This window comes from Psittacula echo (genome assembly GCF_963264785.1).
Source record: "Psittacula echo genome assembly, chromosome: 4".
NCBI classification, from domain to species: Eukaryota; Metazoa; Chordata; class Aves; order Psittaciformes; family Psittacidae; genus Psittacula; species Psittacula echo.
Window position 1 is genome coordinate 20,795,316 of NC_137738.1, and position 21,698 is coordinate 20,817,013.

At 44.2% G+C, this 21,698-nt stretch overlaps 1 protein-coding gene across 1 annotated transcript; it reads left to right on the plus strand.

Annotated features, from left to right (window-relative positions):
* The first annotated feature begins 351 nt into the window (after positions 1 to 351).
* Positions 352 to 21,246, plus strand: MRPS18A (mitochondrial ribosomal protein S18A). Its single transcript, XM_080616678.1, has 6 exons — positions 352 to 468; positions 637 to 668; positions 4,091 to 4,198; positions 11,210 to 11,333; positions 12,150 to 12,216; positions 20,482 to 21,246. The coding sequence occupies exons 1-6, from the start codon at positions 369 to 371 to the stop codon at positions 20,624 to 20,626; spliced, it is 576 nt and encodes a 191-aa protein (XP_080472804.1). The 5' UTR covers positions 352 to 368; the 3' UTR covers positions 20,627 to 21,246.
* The last annotated feature ends 452 nt before the right edge of the window (positions 21,247 to 21,698 follow it).

Genomic DNA, 21,698 nt, shown 5'->3' on the forward strand with positions numbered 1-21,698 from the left:
GGCACCATCCTCCTGGCACCCCCCTCTGAGATATTTATATGCATTAATGAGATCCCCTCTCAGTCTTGTCTTCTTTAGGCTAAACAGGCCCAGCTCGTGCAGTCTCTCCTCATAAGAAAGATGCTCCAAGCCCCTGATCATCTTTGCGGTCCTCCACTGGACCTTCGCCATTTATTCCTTGTCTTTCTTGTACCGAGGAGCAGGTAAAAGGCCCAGGGGAGAGATGCTGGGCAAAGGAACAACAGACTCCGACCCCTCCCTCTCCTCAGGTGTCATGGGCGGAGAAGGCCGCGTATCAAAATGGCGCCGGCAGAGCCCGCCTTCCCGCTGGCGGAAGCGGAGTGACGGCAGGCGACAGCGACGGCAAGATGGCGGCGCCTAGCCTGCTGCGCGGGGGGTTGCGCCGGTTGTTCACCGGGCTGTTTGGCAGCGGTTGGACGTCGCCGCCGGCCCGAACCCTCCGGGAGGGTGAGTCTGGGGGTTGGCTCCGCCCCGCCCCGCCCCGCTCCGCTCCCTCACCGCGGCCGCGAGAGACGGCTGGGTTCGCTGTATTTCACTCTCTCCTCCAAAAAAATCCTGGTCCTGTTAGTCTGAATGAGTCTCATTTTGTCCTCCCGTCTGTTTCTTTTTTCGCAGTCGTGGAGGTGACTGAAGGCAATACGACCACAGTAAGTCCCTGCACCCCTTTTCCTCAGTAGTTGCCCTTGCTGTCTCTTTTCTGTCCTTCAGCCTCCCGTTGTGTTGTGTGTCTGTGTCCACCACGGCCTCACTGCGATGCCCAAAAGAAAAGAGGGAAAAAAGATCGGCTTGAAAGACATCAGGGCAACCTGATCTAGTTGAAGATGGCCCGGCTTATTGCAGGGGGGTGGACTAGATGTCCCTTGGAGGTCCCTTCCAAACCAAATCATTCTATGATTCTATCACAGGGTGTGAAAGGAGTGTATTGCAAATGCAGGTGAGCAATGGAAGGCTTGGCAGTCGAAGGTTGGGGTCGTCATCCTGTTGCTGGTGATGAGTGCATCCAGTCAGAGCCACCCCGGGAAAGTTGGAAGGCCTGACCAGAGGCATTCAAGACCCAAACGCAAGAGGCATTTCTTCAGATGCCTTCTTCAAATGAACTTTTCAGAAGAGTTCGTTTCTTAAAGTGGTGATGCTTGGCATCGTTTTGAGTGTGAGGAGGCATGAAGGAGGCTTGCCTGGTGGCTTTGTCACTTCACCCTGCACCAGCAACACTGTGGCATCATAGGATGGCTCTCTACCAGCTTCATGCCCCACGCAGCTTGCCTTTGCTCTGCATTGTGTTTGTTAATCACTGAGTATGCCATAGTGACTGTAGGTGATACAGAGTTTGCAACTTGTCATGCACTTGGTTTGGTTAGGAGAAATTTTCACTGAAAGGGGTGTTGTCAAAGGAATGCCTTAAATACTAAAGGAAAACTGCTCCTGAAAATAAAACATAAATTCTTTAGTAACTGATAAAGAAGAGTATTTTCTCAGCTACGGTTTAAGGTGAGAAGGAAAAGACCAACCAACAGAATTAGAGTTTTACTTAACAAGCTGCAGCAGATCAGATGGTGTTCATCAAGTGAATTTTTATTTTTTATAAGAAGTACTGAAATTTGGCAGGGGGTGTAGGAGTGGAGAAAGTGCGTTATTCTGCTCACATTATATATGCTAGTAGCAATTATGCTTTTTTTTTTTCCCTCTTCAAGTGCCAGACTACTAATCTTTGCCCAGTGACCTGAAGAGAAGTGCTCACAATCGTGCACTGAAGTCGTTTTAACAAAAACAAGGGGGGAGTGCACACACCAGTACAACATGTACAGTAGATTGCTGTACTTTGCCCTCAGTTTCAGAGGGAATGCATATTATAATCACAAAGGTCCAATACATTAACTGAGGCTTGAAGTAAAAAGGTATGCATTGCAATAGCAGAACCCTTTAGAAAAATCCTTCTCCCTGGCCCATTGTAGAAGCATAAGGGAGACTTTCTACTCTATAATACCCTAGCATCAATCTAGGATCCATTAGTACCCCTGGATGAGCAACATCTTGTAACAAATAGTTCAAATTGGGCAACCAAAGGGCTGATACTCTTCTTGGCATATCCTCTGTTCACTCCATTTATCCTACCAACTCTACATCAGTCTTTCTGAATCACAGAATCCCAAGGGTTGGAAGGGACCTCAAAAGATCATCTAGTCCAACCCCCCTGCAAGAGCAGGGTAACCTAGAGTACATCACACAGGAACTTGTCCAGCCAGGCCTTGAATATCTCCAGTGTAGGAGACTCCACAACCCCCCTGGACAACGTGTTCCAGTACTCTTGTCACTCTTACAATAAAGAAGTTTTTCCTGATGTTCACATGGAACCTCCTGTGCTCCAGTTCTATGTTCATCTTTGTATGTGTGCTTGCTTTTATTAGTATTGAACGAAGTGTTTGACATGAACCAGATGAGTGAATCTCAGAGAAATCTGTATTTCATCAGCATACTGAGAATGTAGAGTCCCTGTATTCACTCTTAGTTCTCTAACAGAAAAATAAAATCTGGGTAGGTTAACAATATGAAAATCCTCAGTAGCTGGGGAATAATTGCCAAAGAACTGTACATTGAAATTTATCTCAAGAAGAAAATGATATTGACATTGTCTTCTGAATCTTTATTCATTTCCAAGATGGAATTACAGTTAAAGTCTGAAGGCAGACTGGCAAGAATCAAGACTGGATACACTGGCTTCCCAGAAAACTGTCTTTACCAATTAATAGAAAATTAGACACTGGCCTGTGTTTTATATTCATAGTAAGTTTTTTGGTTTTGTAAAAACTGGCTGTTCTACTTGTGGGGGGAGGAGGCTTACTTAAAAATTGACAATATTTTCTCTCTTTGAGGTAGCAAAATGCAACTTATCTGTTTCCATTTTTCCATCACTAGATAAGAAAGACAAAAAAACATGGTTTAAAAATAGTTCTGACAGTTCAGCTGGATGCCAGTTTCCCATGCACACTTGCAGAAAACATCATGCTTTTCTCTTCCCAGGTTTTCGGGCACAGAAACTGATGGTTCAGTCTTGATCAGCCAGCTTTTTTCTTTAAAGTAACATTGCATTCCACCCAGGGTTTGTTTTTAAGCCCTCTGGTGCTTGCGCTGTTTGAGAGTATCATTTGGTGTTCAAAATCTGGCTTTAATCTTACCTTGACCAGAGGAAGGTTCCAAAATATTTTGGAGGAAAAAGAATGGGCTTAGTTTTATTGTCTTTTCTGTCTCATTCATCTGCAGTTTGAGATAGCTCTTGCTTCTATTCATAAGTCCTCAAAAAAAGACAAGTGCACATGTAGATAGGCTTCATATTCCTAACATCTACATTTAGAAAACAAATTTCTCAAGTTCTTCCCCCACACACCTTCTACATCTCTGCATGTTACTCTGGAGAAGACATGAGTGTTGGATGTCACCACTTCATAGTGATACAGAAAAGATGACAAAATGATCTGCCAAAGAAATTGTTCAGGGAATTAAACTGGATTTAAAAAAAAAAAAAAAAAATTAAAAATCCACAGACATCTCCTAACAGTCATTTCTTAAATTTAACTTTTGTTAAGAATTTTTTCTGTTGGTCACTTATAATCTAGCAAGCCCCTGTGTGTTTTCACCTGCAACAGACATCTGCTATTCTGTGACATTCTTGTATTCCCAAAAAAAAATGTGGTTTAAAGCTTTTGGCTAAAAGGCTGCTACAATTTCAAGGCATGGTGCTTCATAGGAGTACTGCAGTAAGTGGAGGTCAGGGAGATACGAGAACTTCACACTGACTATGAACTAGTTTACGTTTAGTAAATCTTATACGTGAATTTACCAAGTGGTTCTCTGTGCCCCTTGGATTTGTTCTTCTCCCCATGGTCTGTGTGTATGCGAAGTGCTTGGTATATCTACAGGTAAGCAAGCTGAATAATGCAGATACTCTTCCCCTTATATGTACATAAGAGTGGTCAACATGTTGTGCACTTGATGGAAAGTATTCCTCATGTCACAGGTGCTGGTAGAGGTCTAAACAACGCCTGATCATTTTATCCTCTGAATTGTTTCCTAGATTGAAGGGAGAATTATAGAGGATAAGGATGGTGCACCAACTCCTCCAAACCCCACTGGCCAGTGTCCCATCTGTCGCTGGAACCTGAAGCATAAGTACGATTACGTGGTAAGTTTAATGAAGGAGAGTTCCCCCATTCTCATCTCTCTTTTGCTCTGTGTAGTAAAGATAGCTAACTCTGTCTCTGCTTCTTTTTGACTTAACAAAAGCTTCCTACACATTGATTGTTTGCCTTGGCTGATGGTATTCCTGGGAAAAAGAAGGATGAGCTCATATCAAATAGAAGGTTTGGAATTATATACATGGCCATCTGATCTGAGAAGGTCATATATCTCTTTTGTGCCTAGCTGCTGCCTTTCAGCATTGCACTTCCAGGAGAATCAAACTGGAATGCAACGTACAGTCAACTGATAAAGGCCTGTTCTAACTCCAGAGAGGCCAAAAGACTTGAGTAGATCAATTATATATCTTCAAGCACTACCATTTCTCACCGAGTCACTGTCTGTTAACAATTGGTTTATATAACTTCTAAACTCTTGATGGGTATGAAGGAAAGCGTATGTGTTTACATCCCTTGCAACATCAAAAATAGGTTTGAGTCAAGCTTTTTGCAGGAAATGCTGATGAGAAGTTTATTAACTAATGAGAGAATTACTAACACTAAATGTAGAAGATGGGAGTGAAATTCTCTAATGCTTTAAAACAAAAGCACAGTAATCAAGGCACTTTAGAATAAGCATGAGATACAAGATGCAGAATGTAACTTTACAAGAAGTAATTCAAACACAATTTACAAAAGGACTAAGTGCCCTCCTGGCAAGCTAAAAACCCAGTACTGGAATTAGAAAAGAAGAAAACCAGACAGGAACATGCTGTTAGTAAGATAAGGCAACAGAAAACTCAAAATAACTTAATGTCAATAGGATTAGGGCAAGAGAGATACAAATTCACTTGGAGGAAAAGAAATCTTTGTGAAAAAGTCCATTAACGAGAGTAGAGGGGACTGAAAGCTACATTGGCTGCAGAATGACTGAGCTCTCACATGCAGTCCTAGGACATACGCAAAAGGAAAATTATGTTTCAATATCTAGGTAGGAATGGCAACCTCGCAAATGTAAAACAACAGGAAAAACAGGTACATAAATAACTTAAGTATTGAATTAGGTACTGACCAGCAGGCCTGAATTGTATATAGCCCGAGATCTTGAAGGTAATTAGCTAAAACCCACATTATTTCACTTGCAGGATTTTGTTTTTTGTTTAAAAGCCTGAAAAAAATCCTAAGGAATCAATAAATGGTTTGAAAATAGCTAGTAAAATCCTAAGTAGCTGAGAGAGGAAGGAGAATGATGCTGATGACTACCATTTGGTAACTCAAACATTGCAAATTCCAAGTAAAATGGTGTCAACTAGGACTAAAACCAAATAACCTGTTGTATAGGGCTAATTATGACTCATGAATTATGAAGAATGTGAGTACAGCAGTGGTGCCAGATAAAATACTTGCAATTACTCCAGGCAGGTGAAACAACAGATGGGAGATGTAAATGAAATATTAGTTCACTCTTCACTAGTTCTTTCAAAGCCTGTATTGCAGAAATAAAGTTGTTCAGGATATGAGGGTTGTCAGTGATTGATTCAGGCTGGATGCAATATTAAATGGTGAAATTAACTGGGAACAGGGGAGTGTTTAGTGTTCTCTGGTCCAGTTTCTCAACAGTCTGGGAAAGCTAAAAATACAGCGATTTGCAAATGATAAAAAATCAGGAAAAAATGGCACATACCATTAAGGTATGGAAAGTGCTACAGGAACAGATCACATTTGTTTTATTTTGCTTGTGTTTGAATGTAGCAGTTTCTTGCAGCTCTTTCCTCCTTTGTGGTTGCTGAACTGTGTTGTGATCAAAACAGACCAGTCACACTGGAAAATATTTAAGGTCAATATATTTTTATGTGACTTCTAAATGCAAGGGGTCAACAGCTTCATTAAACCAGGTAGTTCTACAGAATTCCAGAGAGCATTCCACAAGTCACACATTAACAACTCCAGAGAAGCTATAAACTGATGCTTAGGGATGAAATAAGCTCTAGGAGCAGATTAAATCTTGGAAATTAATATGTAGACCTACTTTCTGCTTCTGACTGTAGAAGACTCTGTTGCATGTAGAGATAACAGTGCAATTGAGAGGCAGAAAAGCCTTTTTAGACAACGTGACAGTGTGATGCTATAGAGTCTGAATTTCAGGATTAGAAGCAGGCTGTTAGTCCCAACAGACAATGTAAAGCATGAGCCTTAAGTGTATTGGTAGAGTGAACTAAGGTTATAAGTTTTCTTCCACACTTCAGTTTTGATTTTTTTAGAACCTGATTTCTGTTATTCACTATGGAGGCAAGAGAAAACCAAATATGAGGAGAGATCCTGCATCCAGAGTCCTGAGAATCATTGCCAAGATCATTCCTAAGAAAATGTGGCCCTGAGAGACAAACTAGAAACATGTTCATCCTGTCTGTCATGTAATTTCTTGAATGTACCTGATACACCTGATGTGTGTATATATATATATATATATCTTCAGTACTCCTGCTATAGAGCAGAGGAGAACCTGGACAGAAAGCTAGAAAGTCATTTCCAAACCGTAGAAGTTTCTTACCTCAGTATTTAGAAGCATTCCTCTGTGGGGCTGATGAGAACTAGGAGGAATTTCAGTTCTGGAGTAAACTACCTCTTCTGCTTGAGTAAGTCCCTTATATATTTGACAGGTTTGTACCAGTCACAGACTTTCAGGTTTTTAAATGTTAAGGTGAATAAAATCTCCCTTTTCTGCACAAAAGTGCTGTCTATTCTTCTTTGCTGCAGCAGTGATGAGCAGCAGAAACTTGAAACGCTTAAGTAATAAAGTACAGGCATTTAACTGTGTGGGTAATTAAACAGTGTCACAATTTACTCACTGGTTAATTGTCCTGAAAGTCTGTAAATTGAGAACAGCTATTTTTGTTAAAAGATAGAGCTTAGTTCATACAGCATAACCTATAATCTATGCTTGGTAAGAGATCATAATAGGTGGATCACAGTAGTTCCTTTGAGATTGATAAGCTGAGATCAGTCAATTGCACAGAAGGGAAAGTGTGAGCTTTTTTGCTTGGGATGCTTGTAATTGGACTGAATGAGGCACTATGAAAAGGGAAGTGTTGAATTAGCCCCTGAGGGAGCTGAGTAATATGACCTCACAGGACTTTCCTTTTGTCATGTGCAGCTAGCACTGTCTAAAGTAGTGGCATAATGAGTTACTCTGGCTGTCAGAGAACTGGGGGACCAATGTCTCCAAAGTTATTAATCAACTGAACAGACATTGTGAGCACTAGCAGGTCATGATTCTAACCTGCCTCAGCTGTGGTGTGGGGGGCTGCAGTTGTCCGTGCCACTTCAGCCCTTAGTCTCTGCTGAGGCTCAGTATAGCAGAGCCCAAGGTATAAATTCCCATGGTTTGTGGTCTGCGTGGGTCTGACCATTGAAACTGAGACCTCAGTTGATTTTTTTGTTTATTTTTTTTTCACATCCATTGGAGATTAAAAAAATAAAATATTTTGGTCATTGTCAGGATGCAACTGGGTTTGAAACCTGCAATCCTGTTTTGAAATGCCTGGAGAATGGTGTATGGCTCCCAGGGGTAAGGGAGAAAGGAAAAACTAAACTCTTGTATAACTGGAAATAATGACTGGTAGACTTGTCTGATACAGCCCAGTAATAATCTGGCTACACAGACAGAACTCTTTGTGCGGTAAATGAAGGTTTTAATGAATTGCATGTAATCAATCAAGGATCCTGTGTTTCAAGGCGTATGCAGATATTAAAACGCAGAGATGCCTCTGCATTTTGGTTGCCATCTATTCACAAGAACTTGCTGTACATAGTGTTTCGTTTAGCAAGTTTATCCAGACCTTTTAGAGGTAAAGGCTAAACTTGTTTTTAATTTTCCCCCTTTTCCACTTCAAACATCATTAGTCTGAGTAGGCAGTAAATATGTCATCTTGCTTTGGCAGCAATTAGGGGAAACCAAAGTGCAAGCTTTGCCTGTTAGCCCTAGATTAATTCAATCCAAGTTGTTTTCATCAAATGCTGCAGATTACAGGGCTGGGAATCTGGGTCCAGCCTCGTGGGAGCTGTCCAGTGATTAAAGCAAATCCGTGGTTATAGGCTTGGCTGTCCACGAGCACAAAATGTGAATTTCATGGAACATGACGGCACCATGAGAACTTGCCAGACAAATTTTTTTTGTTGACCGCTTTACGTACTTGCTCGCTTCCCTCCACAGCTGCCCCATGAAATTGGCTGTACCTGTCTGCTTGCTCCCAGTGGTAAGAGGCATCTGTGTGAGTACTCTGGGAGCGGCACCTGGCCTGTTGTTAGCTGTAGGGATCTTTAGAAACGAACCAACCTTCTGTCAAGTGTGCAGCACTTAAAGCTGAACAGCGTGAGTGTAATTTGGAGCTGCAGCGGTTTGGACATGGGTGATTTTAGTTAGGAAATGACAGCCACGCAAGGGTGTTGGTGAGGTGGTGACACTGTTGGTCAGAGATGGTAGCAGAGAATGGATTTTCCTGATTTTTTTTCCACAGGAGGGAAAAAGAAAGACTATCTCCCTTTGCTTCCTGCCTCCTGCCTTTACATGGAAACACTTGATAACAAGCTTGTGACTCCATGAGGCGTGGTAGTAATATGAGAAATCACTTGGACCACACACACCCTTCACAGAAGCCTGTGGCCTCCTTAGGCTTTTATGGCTGCAAAGACCAGAACAGTCTCAAACTAGCCATCAGCTCCCTTTTAGCTCTTCCCCACAGACTAACGAAACAGTCTAGTAGAAAAGTTTAGGAAGTGTTTTACTTTCTAGGCACTTGGAGCTGAACAGCCCTTTTGCACTTGAGGAAATTATAATGCTTTTTCTAAATGGCAAATTGAGCTGTTAGTGATTTGGAGAATTGCTAAAGATGAGGGGAAGAAGGGGATGGAGACTTGCTCTGGTTTCCTGAATCCAATCCACTGCATTTCAGGAGTGTCCAAAAGTCAGTGCCCTTGGACTGTTTTGTCTGGCCTCCATCCAGTTTCCACCTGTGCAGCCAGCACCAGCTGGTCCCCTGGTTACTGTTCTCATTGGCAAGGCCATGTGTTAGCTGGGCTGAGGACACTTTGCTTCTATTTTAACCATAGGTGGCTTTTCAGAAGCTTGCTGCTAGTTTCTCAGCTGTGCTTTTCGTGTTCTTTTGATACACCATCACTCTGTATGGTGTTTGATAAGTCATTTTTTATCAGTGAGAAGTTGCCTAACCTGCCATATTTTCGGAGGCGCTGGATGTGAACATCAGTCTGGACACATTCATTGTACACGAGTGGAGGTAGAAAAGAAGGCAGATAAGGCTAGAGGGAAGTTGTCTGTCATGATATAAGTGAGGGTGGGATTGAAGGCAAGAAGGAAAAAAAAACAAAAACAAACCGCAAAATCCCAAAACAAACGAAAACCATCTAAATTTTGACTGCAGCACTTGTATGACAACATCTGTCAGAATTGGTCATTACCAGAAAGCCATGCTGACTTCCAGCTTCAAAGCTGAGCTGCTCTTGTGCGGTGGAGATGGATATATAATTCCTAGATAGCTAGGTTTTCTGAATATTCATTTTATATCCACTTGTGTTTGTTTGCTTTTGCAAGGGCAGTAAATGGAGGTAGGAATGTGCCGGGAAGCTCTTGTAAACGAGCAAAGATAGGGAGGTGGGAGCAGGTCTGTGACTCTCTGAACAGCAGGCAGAGTCATGGTAACCCCATGTGAAAAGCAGTAAGTACTCTTTGTTCTTGCCTGTTGCCCTAGACAGGGGAGGTGTAAAGTGCTGACGTACCTGGTTTGAGTTCTCGTTCTGTCAGGGTGCTCCCTGGCAGGTCCCTTCCACCCGGCACGTAGCCTCCGCATCGTCCAGCTACCTCAACTATCAACATGTTTACAACAGCAGTGAAGAAGTAAATTCTCAACCAGCAACAAATCTGTCCACAGATGGGGAAGAAACAAGCAGAGTCTCCAGAGGCTATTTGGGCCAACTTATGCTGATGTCAGCATGTCAAGGGGACTTGCCTGCGTTGGCCTGAAGGGTACATTTGCACTTGTGTGTGGAAGTGGAGAGCATGTATATAAATGCTGAGATGTTCTACTGTGTACAGTTAATGGGACACTTCTCCAACAGCTGTTGCTGCTGTGTTTAAAAAATGGTCATCCCAGCCCTGTGATAGTATCTGATTGTAGAGATTCCTTTAATTTTGTTTTTATTAAGAGTGCTTTATGTTTGTAGAGCTCTTAATTGGAAAGGTCAACAGCAGTGCAATCTAAATGATTCTCAAGTCACAGACAAACATGCTCCACATGCTCTGAGTGCTCCTTCCATCCAGCATGGCTGTAACAGCCCCACTTAATGCACACACGGTTGAAGGACTGAAGGCAGCAGTTTATCCTGTTAGGTCTTTCTCATCAGCACATGTTCTTTTCTTATAAAAAGCTTCTTCATGCAAGATCTTGGACCATTTCCCTGCTCTCCACCCCTCCAGAGAGACATAAGGGAAGTTCCACCATGGGAAACTGGATGAAAGTTTGAAGAGTAGATAGCAGAGAACAATCCTGCTCTGAGGGGACAAGGAGGGGGCCAGAGGTGATCTAACATATCTGTGACCTTTGGGACAGCAGCTGTGATGGCATTTCAAGTTGTGTAAACACAGTCCATCTGTAGGTCTTGTGTAACTGTGTCTGAGTACCTAGGACAACATTATCTTAGCTAGAATCTTGGAGCAAGTGACAATGAAGTAGCAGCATTGCGGCTGACATCATGTGTTTACACTGGTGAAGTCAGGGGAAGACTCAGACCATCTGAGTGACCTTATTGAGCTAAGCTGGCAGGCGGAGTGACAGAAAGCAGAAGTCACTTGGTGTCAGACTGCAGCCAAAATGCGTAGGAAGGAACCATTGTTTTGTTTTGCTTTGTTTTGTGTACACAACGTGAGGGTCAGCACAATACCTAAGAATCACAGCAGTTAACATAGCAGTAGCACTGATGGGTTTTCTCTTCTCTTGGTCCCTCAGGATGTCTTGCTGCTGAGTCAGTTTATCCGTTCTGATGGAGGGATGTTGCCACGAAGGATCACAGGCCTTTGTTTGGAGGAGCACAAGAAGATTGCTGTCTGTGTGAAGATGGCTCACCGTGCAGGTACCTAGCCTCCTCCTAAGACAACCCCTTATTGTGGGGTACCCATAGAAGCCCTTGAGAGGGGTCTCCTGTCCAGTTAGCATAGCTCAGTGAGATATCATTCTCCAGTCACCCAGCAGACTCATTATGGTCCGTCCAAGAGCTGGGACAGGATGATGGACCACAGGCTACTTGTTCCACTTTCTATGTGTCTTGGCTCCTGCCTTGGCAGCAAACACCCCTGCAGATGGGTCTACCATTGCAGAAAGATCTGGGAAGTGGTGTAGTTTCTCATACCTAATGATTAAATACCAGCATCTGACATTACTTAATTTAGTGTAAGCTTGACCTATCTGTTAAGAGCATGATAGCACCTGTCTACCATCTGCCATATGAAGGCTTTTTTGCTTTATCCTGGGAGTAGGACCCAGGTTGACACAGTCAAGAGTATGATCTTTATGGCTGGTACCTGAGTTGTACCCAGGTTAAATGGACTGAGAATTTTAATGGTCAGTTTTGCATCCTAGAGATGGAATCTGTTTTGACACCAATGCCCTATGTCTTCTCAAAAAGCCTATGAGTGAGCCCAAGTGGCTGTGTCTTTGGTGTGCATTTCCTCTCTATACACAGCAAAAACACCTAGCTTCTCTTTGGCTGGGGTTGCAGGTTCAGCAGTGACTAAAGATAAAATACCCTTTCTACTGTACTTGAGTTTTGCTGTGCTGTCCCGGTAGGGACCTGGGTCACTGGGCTTATGAGGTGTAATGTAACTTCTAGATGCTCTAGAGGCAAGAAGGAACTGCAAAATATTCTCACGCCTTTCTTTTTCTGTTTCAGGTTTGTTGCCAAACCACAGACCTCCACTTCCTGAAGGGCATATTCCCAAGAAACCCAAACTCAACAGGTGAATAGTCTTGTCTTTCCACATCTTTTTTTCAGAATTAGATTGGAAAAGGAAAAGCAGTTCCTTATAACTGGGTAAAAGATGCCTCAGGCAACAGGACTTATATGTCCACCTGGAGACCACTAATGAGCAGTGTCCCTCAGGGATCGGTGTTGGGACAGGTCTTGTTCAACATCTTTGTCGGTGACATGGACAGTGGCATTGAGTGTGCCCTCAGCAAGTTTGCCGATGACACCAAGCTGTGTGGTTCAGTTGATACACTGGAGGGAAGGGATGCCATCCAGAGGGACCTTGACACACTTGTAAGGTGGGCTGATGCCAGCCTTATGAAGTTTAACCATGCCAAGTGCAAGGTCCTACAGCTGGGTCAGAGCAATCCCAGGCACAGCTACAGGTTGGGCAGAAAAGAGATTCAGAGCAGCCCTGCAGAGAAGGACTTGGGGGTGTTGGTCGATGAGAAAATGAACATGAGTCAGCTTCAGTGTGCGCTTGCAGCCCAGAAGGCCAGCCATATCCTGGGCTGTATCAAAAGGAGTGTGATCCTGCCCCTCTGCTCTCGTGAGACCTCACTTGGAGTATTGTGTGCAGTTCTGGTGTCCTCAACATAAAAAAGACATGGAACTGTTGGAACAAGTCCAGAGGAGGGCCACGAGGATGATCAGGGGACTGGAGCACCTCCCGTATGAAGATATGCTAAAGAGAAAAGTTGGGGCTGTTCAACCTGGAGAAGAGAAGGCTGCGTGGAGACCTCATAGCAGCCTTCCAGTATCTGAGGGGGGCCTATAAGGATGCTGGGGAGGAACTCTTCATTAGGGACTGTAGTGATAGGACAAGGGGTAATGGGTTAAAACTTAAACAGGGGAAGTTTAGATTGGATGTAAGGAAGAAGTTCTTTCCTGTAAGGGTGATGAGGCACTGGGATGGGTTGCCCAGGGAACTTGTGACTGCTCCATCCCTCGCAGTGACAAGCCTGTTCTCCTCTGCCCCTTACCTGTTTCCCCCAGTCAGTGATTCACCCTCTGCCTGTCGTTCCTATGCAACAGGGTCTCTTCCCCCTCCTCATCCTGAATGGCCCCTGGCCTTTGGTCGGTGAAGGGAAGGCCTGCGTCCACCTCCTGTGCTGCACCGGGACTTGGAGGTGCTAATCCCCTGTTTATGACCTCACACTCTGTTTCCATGGGGATGTCAGAGCAGTTTATGAACCTTGCATTAGCAGGCTGTGGGGTTACCAGGGGATATGGGGCTGTTGCTGGGAAAACTTAGGCTGCAGGGCTGGGGAAGGCTGGAAACTCCTGCATTTCAGGTCTGCATTCATTTCTGCAGTGGGGTTTTAAGGCAAGCTCTTGGAAGCGTCCCTTGGATGCTCTCGGGCTATGTACTAGCTTATCAATGAGGATCAAATTAGAGGAATCTACATTTGGTGCAACCCAGTAGCCATCAGATACTTTAACTCTGGAAACTTCTTCCCTGTGTCTTACAACTCTTTGGGATGCTTTAGCAGCTGTCTCTGCCTAGCAGCTGTGGGGTGGAGTGCATTATCTAGTTAGCATTCACATAGCAGCCCTGCTTAGCAGGTTGAGACAGGAAATGGTAAATCCTTTATCGCTGGAATCACACCAGGACTCCAGCTATAATGAATGCCCTGACTCTTATAAGTTATTCCATAGACTTTTAGTGAGAACAAAGAACAGATACCTCCGGATACATTGTATGTGCAAGTAGGTGAACTACACTTCTAAAATCAAAGAGATTTAACTTGGAGATTAGTATCCAACCTCCCTGTTATATTGCTACTCCTTCCCTACACCACCCTTGTTTTTCTCCTCCCAGCAAGTGAATGTAGCAAGCAAAGTGGAAGCAGAGTTTAAAAAAAGAGCAGAGCTGTTGCTGAGGAGATGGAACAGCATTGAAATAGGCAAGCTTTGGGGTCTGGGTGGAGAGAAGAGAATGGGATCAAGAAATCGGATTGAAAGTTTTCGTGGTGGGGCTGGAACTAAAACAAGTGAGTCGCAGAGCCAGGATAATGTGTAGGGGTACTTCAGGAATACTCTCCTGGTCCCTTATGATACTGTCTTCTCAGCCTGCTGCAAGCAGAAAGCTCTGCATGTTGGAGCTGTGCAAAATCTTGGCCTCTGAAGTTTGATGGGAGTTTTGTGCGTAGCCCCACCTGCATCTCCCACAGTGTTCTCTGGCACAGCAGCTGACATCACATAAGGCAGGAGATACATAGCATTGCATGGGGTTGTTGTGTTCCAAGTGCAGGACCTGGCTCTTTGCCTTATTGAACCTCATACCATTGGCCACAGCCTGTCCAGATCCCTCTGCAGAGCCCTCCTACCCTTCAGCAGGTGAACACTCCCACCCAACTTGGTGTCGTCCACACATTCACTGAGGGTGCCCTCAATCCCCTCATCCAGATCATCAATGAAGATGTTAAGCAACACCAGCCCCAATACCAAGCCCTGGGGGACACCACTAGTGACCAGTCACCAACCAGATGTGACACCATTCACCGCCACTCTGGGCTCGGCCATCCAGCCTCTTTTTAACCCAGAGAAGAATCCACCTATCTAGGCCATGAGCAGACAGTTTCTCCAGGAGAATGCTGTGGGAGACAGTGTCATATGCTTTACTGAAGTCCAAACAATGTCCACAGCCTTTCCCTCATCAGTGGGGCAAGTCACCTTATCATAGAAGATCAGGTTGGTCAAGCAGGACCTGCCCTTCATGAACCTGTGCTGGTTGAGCCTGATCCCTCTGTTTTCCTGCATGTGCTTTTCTCTCCAGTCTTGCAAAGTTCTTGATGTTCTTGATGCTCCCTTTTGCCAGGCTTCTTCCAAGGTTATGTCAGTATTTTTGAGAGCAGCTTCTTCTCTTGCCAAAAGAGGGACACACCACTCTGATGGAAAACCTTTTTGTCTCTGCTCTTCCCCATGAGACAATGTACAGGCCAGTGGCATGAGAGGAGCCCTATGGATCCTAAGAAAGTGCATAAAGAAGGGCTGAGGAGCTGTATTAATGTGTATTTTTGAGAACACCAGAAAAGCTGCTCCTCAGCTTATCCTTGGCTGCACTTACGGCTGTCTTGGCCAGAACGTTTGGCCTGTGTCACGGTCACCTTGTTTAAAGTGAGCCTGCTTCAAATACAAAGTGTCTGGCATGCACTAGCTAGCACCTAGCTGAGATTAAAATGTAACATGTCACCATATGGAACTATCAGCAAACTGTCTTAACAAGGGTCAGGAGTGCTGCCCTGCTGTTGATCTAGTGATGTGAAGTGTGGATTTATCATCCGGAATACCTCTGCCTGCTCTGCTCCTCCAGAAGGTGCTCTTGTGGTGCTTATTCAATGTTCTCCAAAAGCCAGAATCCCTGCTTTATTTTCTGAAGGGGTTTTATTGTCTCCATTGTATGAACTTTGGGCGTTCCCTTCTACATGCCTCAGATTTCTCTGCAGAGAGGTAAGAATTTCCCTGCTTAGCACTGGGTCACCTGGCAGCTGGCTCCCCTTACCCACCACATGTCCTGATCCTCTTCCTGCAACTAGAATGGAAAAGGAGAACAGAATGATCTGGGATGTAGTGGCCTGCAGATTCCATCTTGTTCTTGATCTAGTGCAGTATGGAATTGCCTATCCACAATGTAATTTAACATAGTGGATGAGATTGGGAACTGCAGAAGGTGTAATGTGAAAGTGAAATGCCAGTCTGAGCCAAGCTGTATGGTCCTGTGGGTGGTAGGAGACATATGAGAACACCTTGTAGTCATAATTCAACTGGGGAGTGCTCTGCAGTGCTCTCTTCTACCCCCTGCAGTTGTGACACTGTCCAGGTGAGACTTGACATGATATTTCTTATTTCTTGGACTTTAGTGCTTTGACTTTTTGCTTTCTGCCTGATTTGGTTTTGACAGCAATAGCTCATGAGTGTTACCACTTAACTGCTTTACTATGGGTGCTTTTGAAGAAATATGGCCATGGGAATACCCATGTCATCCATAAACTCTTGAGTCTTCTGTCCTCTCCCTCTCTTCTTATCATTTGTCTGCAGAACTTGGACATAGAAAACCAATGAAGTTACCCCCCGTCAATGCAGAATTACTTCCTACTGTTCATTTTCTCATGTTTGGCCCAGTCTGGGGCTTTCACTGTTTCCAAAGGATGATTCCACAAGCAAATTTGTCTTGCAGCCAAGAATTGTTCCCTCATCCTTAGCCTGAATTCTCCCATTCCTAACCTCCTGCTGTTATTTCTGCATCCATTTGTGCTTCAGCCGGGCATGTTCCAGTGAAGTGCTTCAGCAGCAAAATATTTTCACTAGCCCATGAGGCTGAGGAAGTTGTCGGGGATTTCACCAGCACTGTACACAGTGACAGACTGTTCTCGTATTCCAGAGTCGTGTGTGTGCAGGCCACCACCAGAACTGTTCGGGAAGCGGTCAAACTTATATCCTTGCTTTCAGGAACGGAAACCTGAATAGCTCAGCAGTTTTCTTCCCAGCATGGAAGCTGTCGCATGGATAGTGTGGACTAACAATCTATCCAGAACAGTTGCTGAGTTCAAGCCAGCATTTAGATGCTCTCTTAATGTGAAAATAGCACACTTTCTTTTGGCAGGTCCAAAATATTGATTAAAGCAGTTGTTCTCTTTCCAAAAGGGCTAAGGGATATTACAGGTTCCCTGAGTCTGGGCTCTGTCAGCAAGATGTGCTGGAGTACTTATTATGGAGTACTTGATTTTGAGTGCTCAGTTGCCACTGCATTTTCAGCTTCCCGCTGGAAGAACAGAACTTGGCAGGGACGGTATCAAAGTCAATCCCTCCTTCATCACCTAAACCGAAGAAGTTGCTATGTGTTAGGAGAGAGGCAGTTCCATATGAACTCCTCATGAATTACAAAGTTCTCGGGCTCTGTGGAAACCTCCTGTCCCTAGGAGCAGAATCTGGTTTCGCTGCTATCAGTGTTTCACTCCAGCAACATGTGGTTTCTCTCATCTGCATGGAAACTGTGCATAGCATGTGAATTCAAAGCAAAGAGCCAGAGCGGCTGCAGGTGAGCAAAGCCAAGAGGTGTCATGGAAAGAGATGTGGCAAGGAGGAGGCAGTCTTGCCAGCACTTTGATCAAGTGCTTCCTGCAGTGTGTAGCCCTCAGCCTTCTGCTCTGAATCCAAACAAAAGCCAGATTGAGAAAGTTCAGTGAGGGTTCATTAGTTCAGCCTTGAACTGCCACAACATGGCCTTTGCTTGGGCTCTGTGCAGGACTGCAGTTACCCCATGGGTAGGTCATTTCCCTTGCCAAGCACGTGGAAGCCCTATGCCTACTACTAGGTGCTAAGTGGCAGCCTCAGAGTGGGAAGGCTTTGGGGCCCTCCTGCGTGCTGAATAAATGGACTTGGACGTGCCACAGAGATTATAGGCAATTGCAGTGACTGCAGGTGACTAATCACAGTTGTTTCCATCCTGCTTATATCTTGCCTTTTCCCATCAGGGAAATCGTGCCAGGATTCCCATCCCTGATAAAGCATGGATTCCCATGCTTTATCCAAACTACTCACTTGTGCAGGTGGAGTCTAGGATTCTGGTTGTTGCCCAGGATCCTATGGTACTCAATGGGACAAGCAGAACCCGGAGGTGATGGGCAGTTCTGTCCCTGTTTGCCCAGAGTGAGAGCTCTGTACACTGAGATAACAGGTTAGGAGACTGTGGACCAGCTGCATTTGGCATCCACATGGAGGCTCTGTCCTCACAACCCTCAGCAGGTTAAGCAAATTCAGACCATCTGCCAGTGTGTGTTTGTAGGTGATTATAAAAACTCCCCAGGACAAACAGTGTGGTTGGATACAATGGAAGGTTGGGTCGCATGGCTAGAAAAAGGGGTATGCTACCTTACATGTACAGCAGTGTGCAGAAAAGGCCTGTGTGCTGGGCTTCAAAGCTCTTACATGTGAGTTTTGTGGATTGTTTTTACTCTCAGGAAAAAAATGAAATAAATCTGTGAAACAGTAGGAACTGAGGTTAGTAAAAGAGGAAAGGAACTTTGCAGACTGACTGCTCCCAGGCGTGAGGCTTTTGCTACTGCTGAATCAAGGTAAAAGAAAATTTAGAAAAAAGGGAAGAAAAAAGAGGCAGCAAACAAAATAGGACAAGTTTGAATCTGGGACAAAGCAAGTATTAAAAGCGCTAAAAGCAAATGTGCTTCAGGAAGGGAAAGCATCCAAATGTCTGTTTCAGCTAACAATGAAAAGCCCCAGCCTGCAGTCCCCAAAGGAAGCCAAAAGCCTGGACCAGAGGGCTGGATTAGACCTGCTCAAAAGAGAAATAACAAAAGCTTTAAAATCAGGCCATTACTAAATCCTCCTTCCTATGCAGAATTGGGGTGTGCACTTCCAGCCCCCACACAGAAACAGAGTGATTTCTTAAAAAGCCACTGTCTGTCTAAACCTGCACACAGCATTGATGTGTATCTGACATTCACACATTCACTTCTCTCCCAGTGAGATAATTTAGTATCATGGGAGCACTTTCCCGTAAGCGTGTGGACATGTGACCAGAACTGCACTTGGCACATTGATACATTAAAACAATTTGGGGTTTTTTTCCTTCTTTGCTCTAAGTTCAGTTTTGCAATACCAAAACTTGCACTACAGACCTCTCTCTGCAGCAAGGGTAACATGAAAAGAAGGACCTAGCCCCATGTGCCCATCTCATACTCGTACAGCTTCTCTCAGAGGAGCTTTGCCATGGTTCTTTGCCAGATTCCAGACTGGGACCTGTGTCTGGTCTCTCTGAACTCCCCTTGCATGTGAAATCAGAGACAGGAGAGTCTCTCCTGCTTCCTGTCCTGGTGGTGTTATGTAAGGGATTCCACTAATGCACTAGCATAACATTAAAGGTCAAAAGGGACTAATTTAATGCACGCATAGAACAAGTGGCTGGATCTTGCTTTGTACCAGACCCCCCCCCACTGTTGCTTCTAGATGTTTTAACTGTCATAAACTCCAAAAAGCTAAAGCAAAGCATTTCAGAAGTGGCTTTATTTCTATGGCAAGAACCTCCAAACGTAATTCATTTTTCAATCTGCGTTGTCTGGGATCACTGGGGAAGGAAAGTGCTAGGGGAATGGGCTGCTGTTATACAGTCTGTAGCTGCCTGGCATAGCAAGCTTTCTCTGTAGTTCTCAGGAATGTGCCAGATGCATTCAAACAAATGCATTACATGGTCTCTGTCCAAAGTTCTTAATATCTCAAATTTGCACAATGCAAATAAAAGGTAACAAAGCTATTTGGGGAGAGGATGACTGATGGAGGTTACATTAAGACCATGTGATTACTCAACAGAGGCATGCAAACATCCCTGGACAAAGTTTATCAGTCTGTTCCAAATTCTAATTTGTTGGAGCATTGTTTGTGCAGATTATGCTAGGGTTTTACTTTGGATCTTTATTGTCTGAAAGACTCCTCTTTCTCTAAGGACCTCTATTCCCCTCTCTACTGGTAGCAAAAGATTTAAAGCTTAACAAAACTCCAGGCCACCCAGCCACAGGGTAAGATTTCCAGTAACTGATTCTGGATCTGAAATCCCCCGCCTGTTTGCAAAGCCAAGTCTAAAACTTCAAATGGTAAAAGCAGAGGATAGTTGCCAGACGTTGCTCTTCCCAGAGATTTGTAGTTGTGATGATAATTCCATTCTAGTACCTCTTACACTGTAGGTTCTGACTTCCTGCACCAGCCAGCTGCAGTAGGATTGTACAGAAAATACCGAAGCAAATTTGGACATACGGAAATACAAGACTAGGACAGAAATCCATCGCATGCAGAAGAAATAACCGATTATCCAACAAAAGTAAAATTAATCCCTTTTTAGAGACCTTTTTTCTCACAGCGCTTAGCCTTTGTAATTAGTTTACCTTATTGAGGCCAGCTGTTGAAATAGCACCTCCTATAGAGGCTGGATGCATACAGGCTTGGACTTTGTTGCAATGAAGGGATTTGGCATGCCATTTTAGCTACAGGTAGACGACTTGCCAGCAGACTGGAGACTACACCTGATTTGTTTTGTGAGGCTGGAGGTAAAGCCGGTGCTGGTGGGTGCAATACAGAGGTCCAGCTTAGAAGTTCCAAAACAAAGATTCCTTTCCAGTGGTCCCTTCTGAATGGAAGGAGCTCTGCTCACAGTTATTCTTTCTATAAAGAGGCATGTGGGGAGGCAGTTAGAACCTTTCCTCAGTGATCAGTCTCAAACTGAAACGTGTTTGTGTTGTTTCAACAGGTATCTGACCCGCTGGTCCATCAGGTCTGCAAAGCCTATCTGGAAGAGGGGCCCCAAGTGGTGCAAAAAGCCCTTCCCGGTTGGACACCCTTTGCTGAAAGATAATGTCACATACACACAAAAGCTTCTCTATTTAAACCACTAGTGGCCAGAACCAGCATAGTCAGTAAGCACAGCTGTTTTCTGCTGTTCTGCTGTTTTTGCAGGTTTGTCAGTACCTCCAACTTTCTTATTCCAAAACCTTATTAGTATTGTCTGCAGTGTGAATGAGCTGCAGTCTGCGCCTCTAGGAGAATACAATATTCAGCAAAGCAAATTTAATGTGCAGAATGATTTGGAGAAAGGAAGGGGCAAAGGCGCTTACCTCAAAGCCAGAAAGGGTCTGAAGTATTTTGTTTCATTATGGCCCACAGCTGGGTTTGGAAGAGGATGTTTCCTCTTTTTTCCAGCAGTGAACAATGATTCCCCATTAACCTATATTTCAACTCAGATTTGCCTCATTTGGGCTTTTGTGCCTGGTTTGTGCTTCACTCCTGGATATAGCAAATACAGAATGTTGACATCCTTGATGACTTGGCTTATTTTTTCCCCCTCCCCCATTCTATTTGCCCTAAGCCTTCCATGTCAGTGATACTGATGCTTCCTGGGATCATTTGGGGCTGATAATGTGCATCATTTTCCATCCTGTAACTAAAAAGTGGCACCATTTCTCTCCCTGTACAGTACATGTATGCACCATCCACCTACTAACCACTGCTGCTTGAAAAGTGCTACTTACGGACCTGGTATGAAAGGCTCATTAAATTTATCAGGGTCACTATTGCCTTTGACTCCTTTCTTTGATAACTGTCTGGGGGCTACAAATCAACACAGCTGTTTTATGTACTACTGTGCCACTTAACCTTGTACTGCCTTCATCAGAATCATCTGCCAATACCTGTTGGCATGGACAGGAACAAAGGTAAGGGTAAACCCATATTACCCAGGAAATCAAATTAGATTATAATGGCTCTTTTTAGCCCTACATTCAGCCCTTTGAGCTGACCAAAATCTTTTTGCTTTGGGAGGCAGAGCCAACGCTTCATTAACTATCATGAGATGAAGTCTCTGGCTGACCACCTCTGTTTTATGAAGCTACAGCCCCTCAGAAAGGAAGAGATTTTTCTTTCTCCTACATACAGAAGTTACTGTGTCTTCTAGCCCAGACAGCTCTGCAC

Coding starts and splice junctions, on each gene's coding strand:
- MRPS18A (XM_080616678.1), top strand. CDS start 369: ATGGCGGCGCCTAGCCTGCTGCGCGGGGGGTTGCGCCGGTTGTTCACC. Junction 669..4,090: donor CTGAAGGCAATACGACCACA/GTAAGTCCCTGC, acceptor ATTGTTTCCTAG/ATTGAAGGGAGAATTATAGA. Junction 4,199..11,209: donor AGCATAAGTACGATTACGTG/GTAAGTTTAATG, acceptor TTGGTCCCTCAG/GATGTCTTGCTGCTGAGTCA.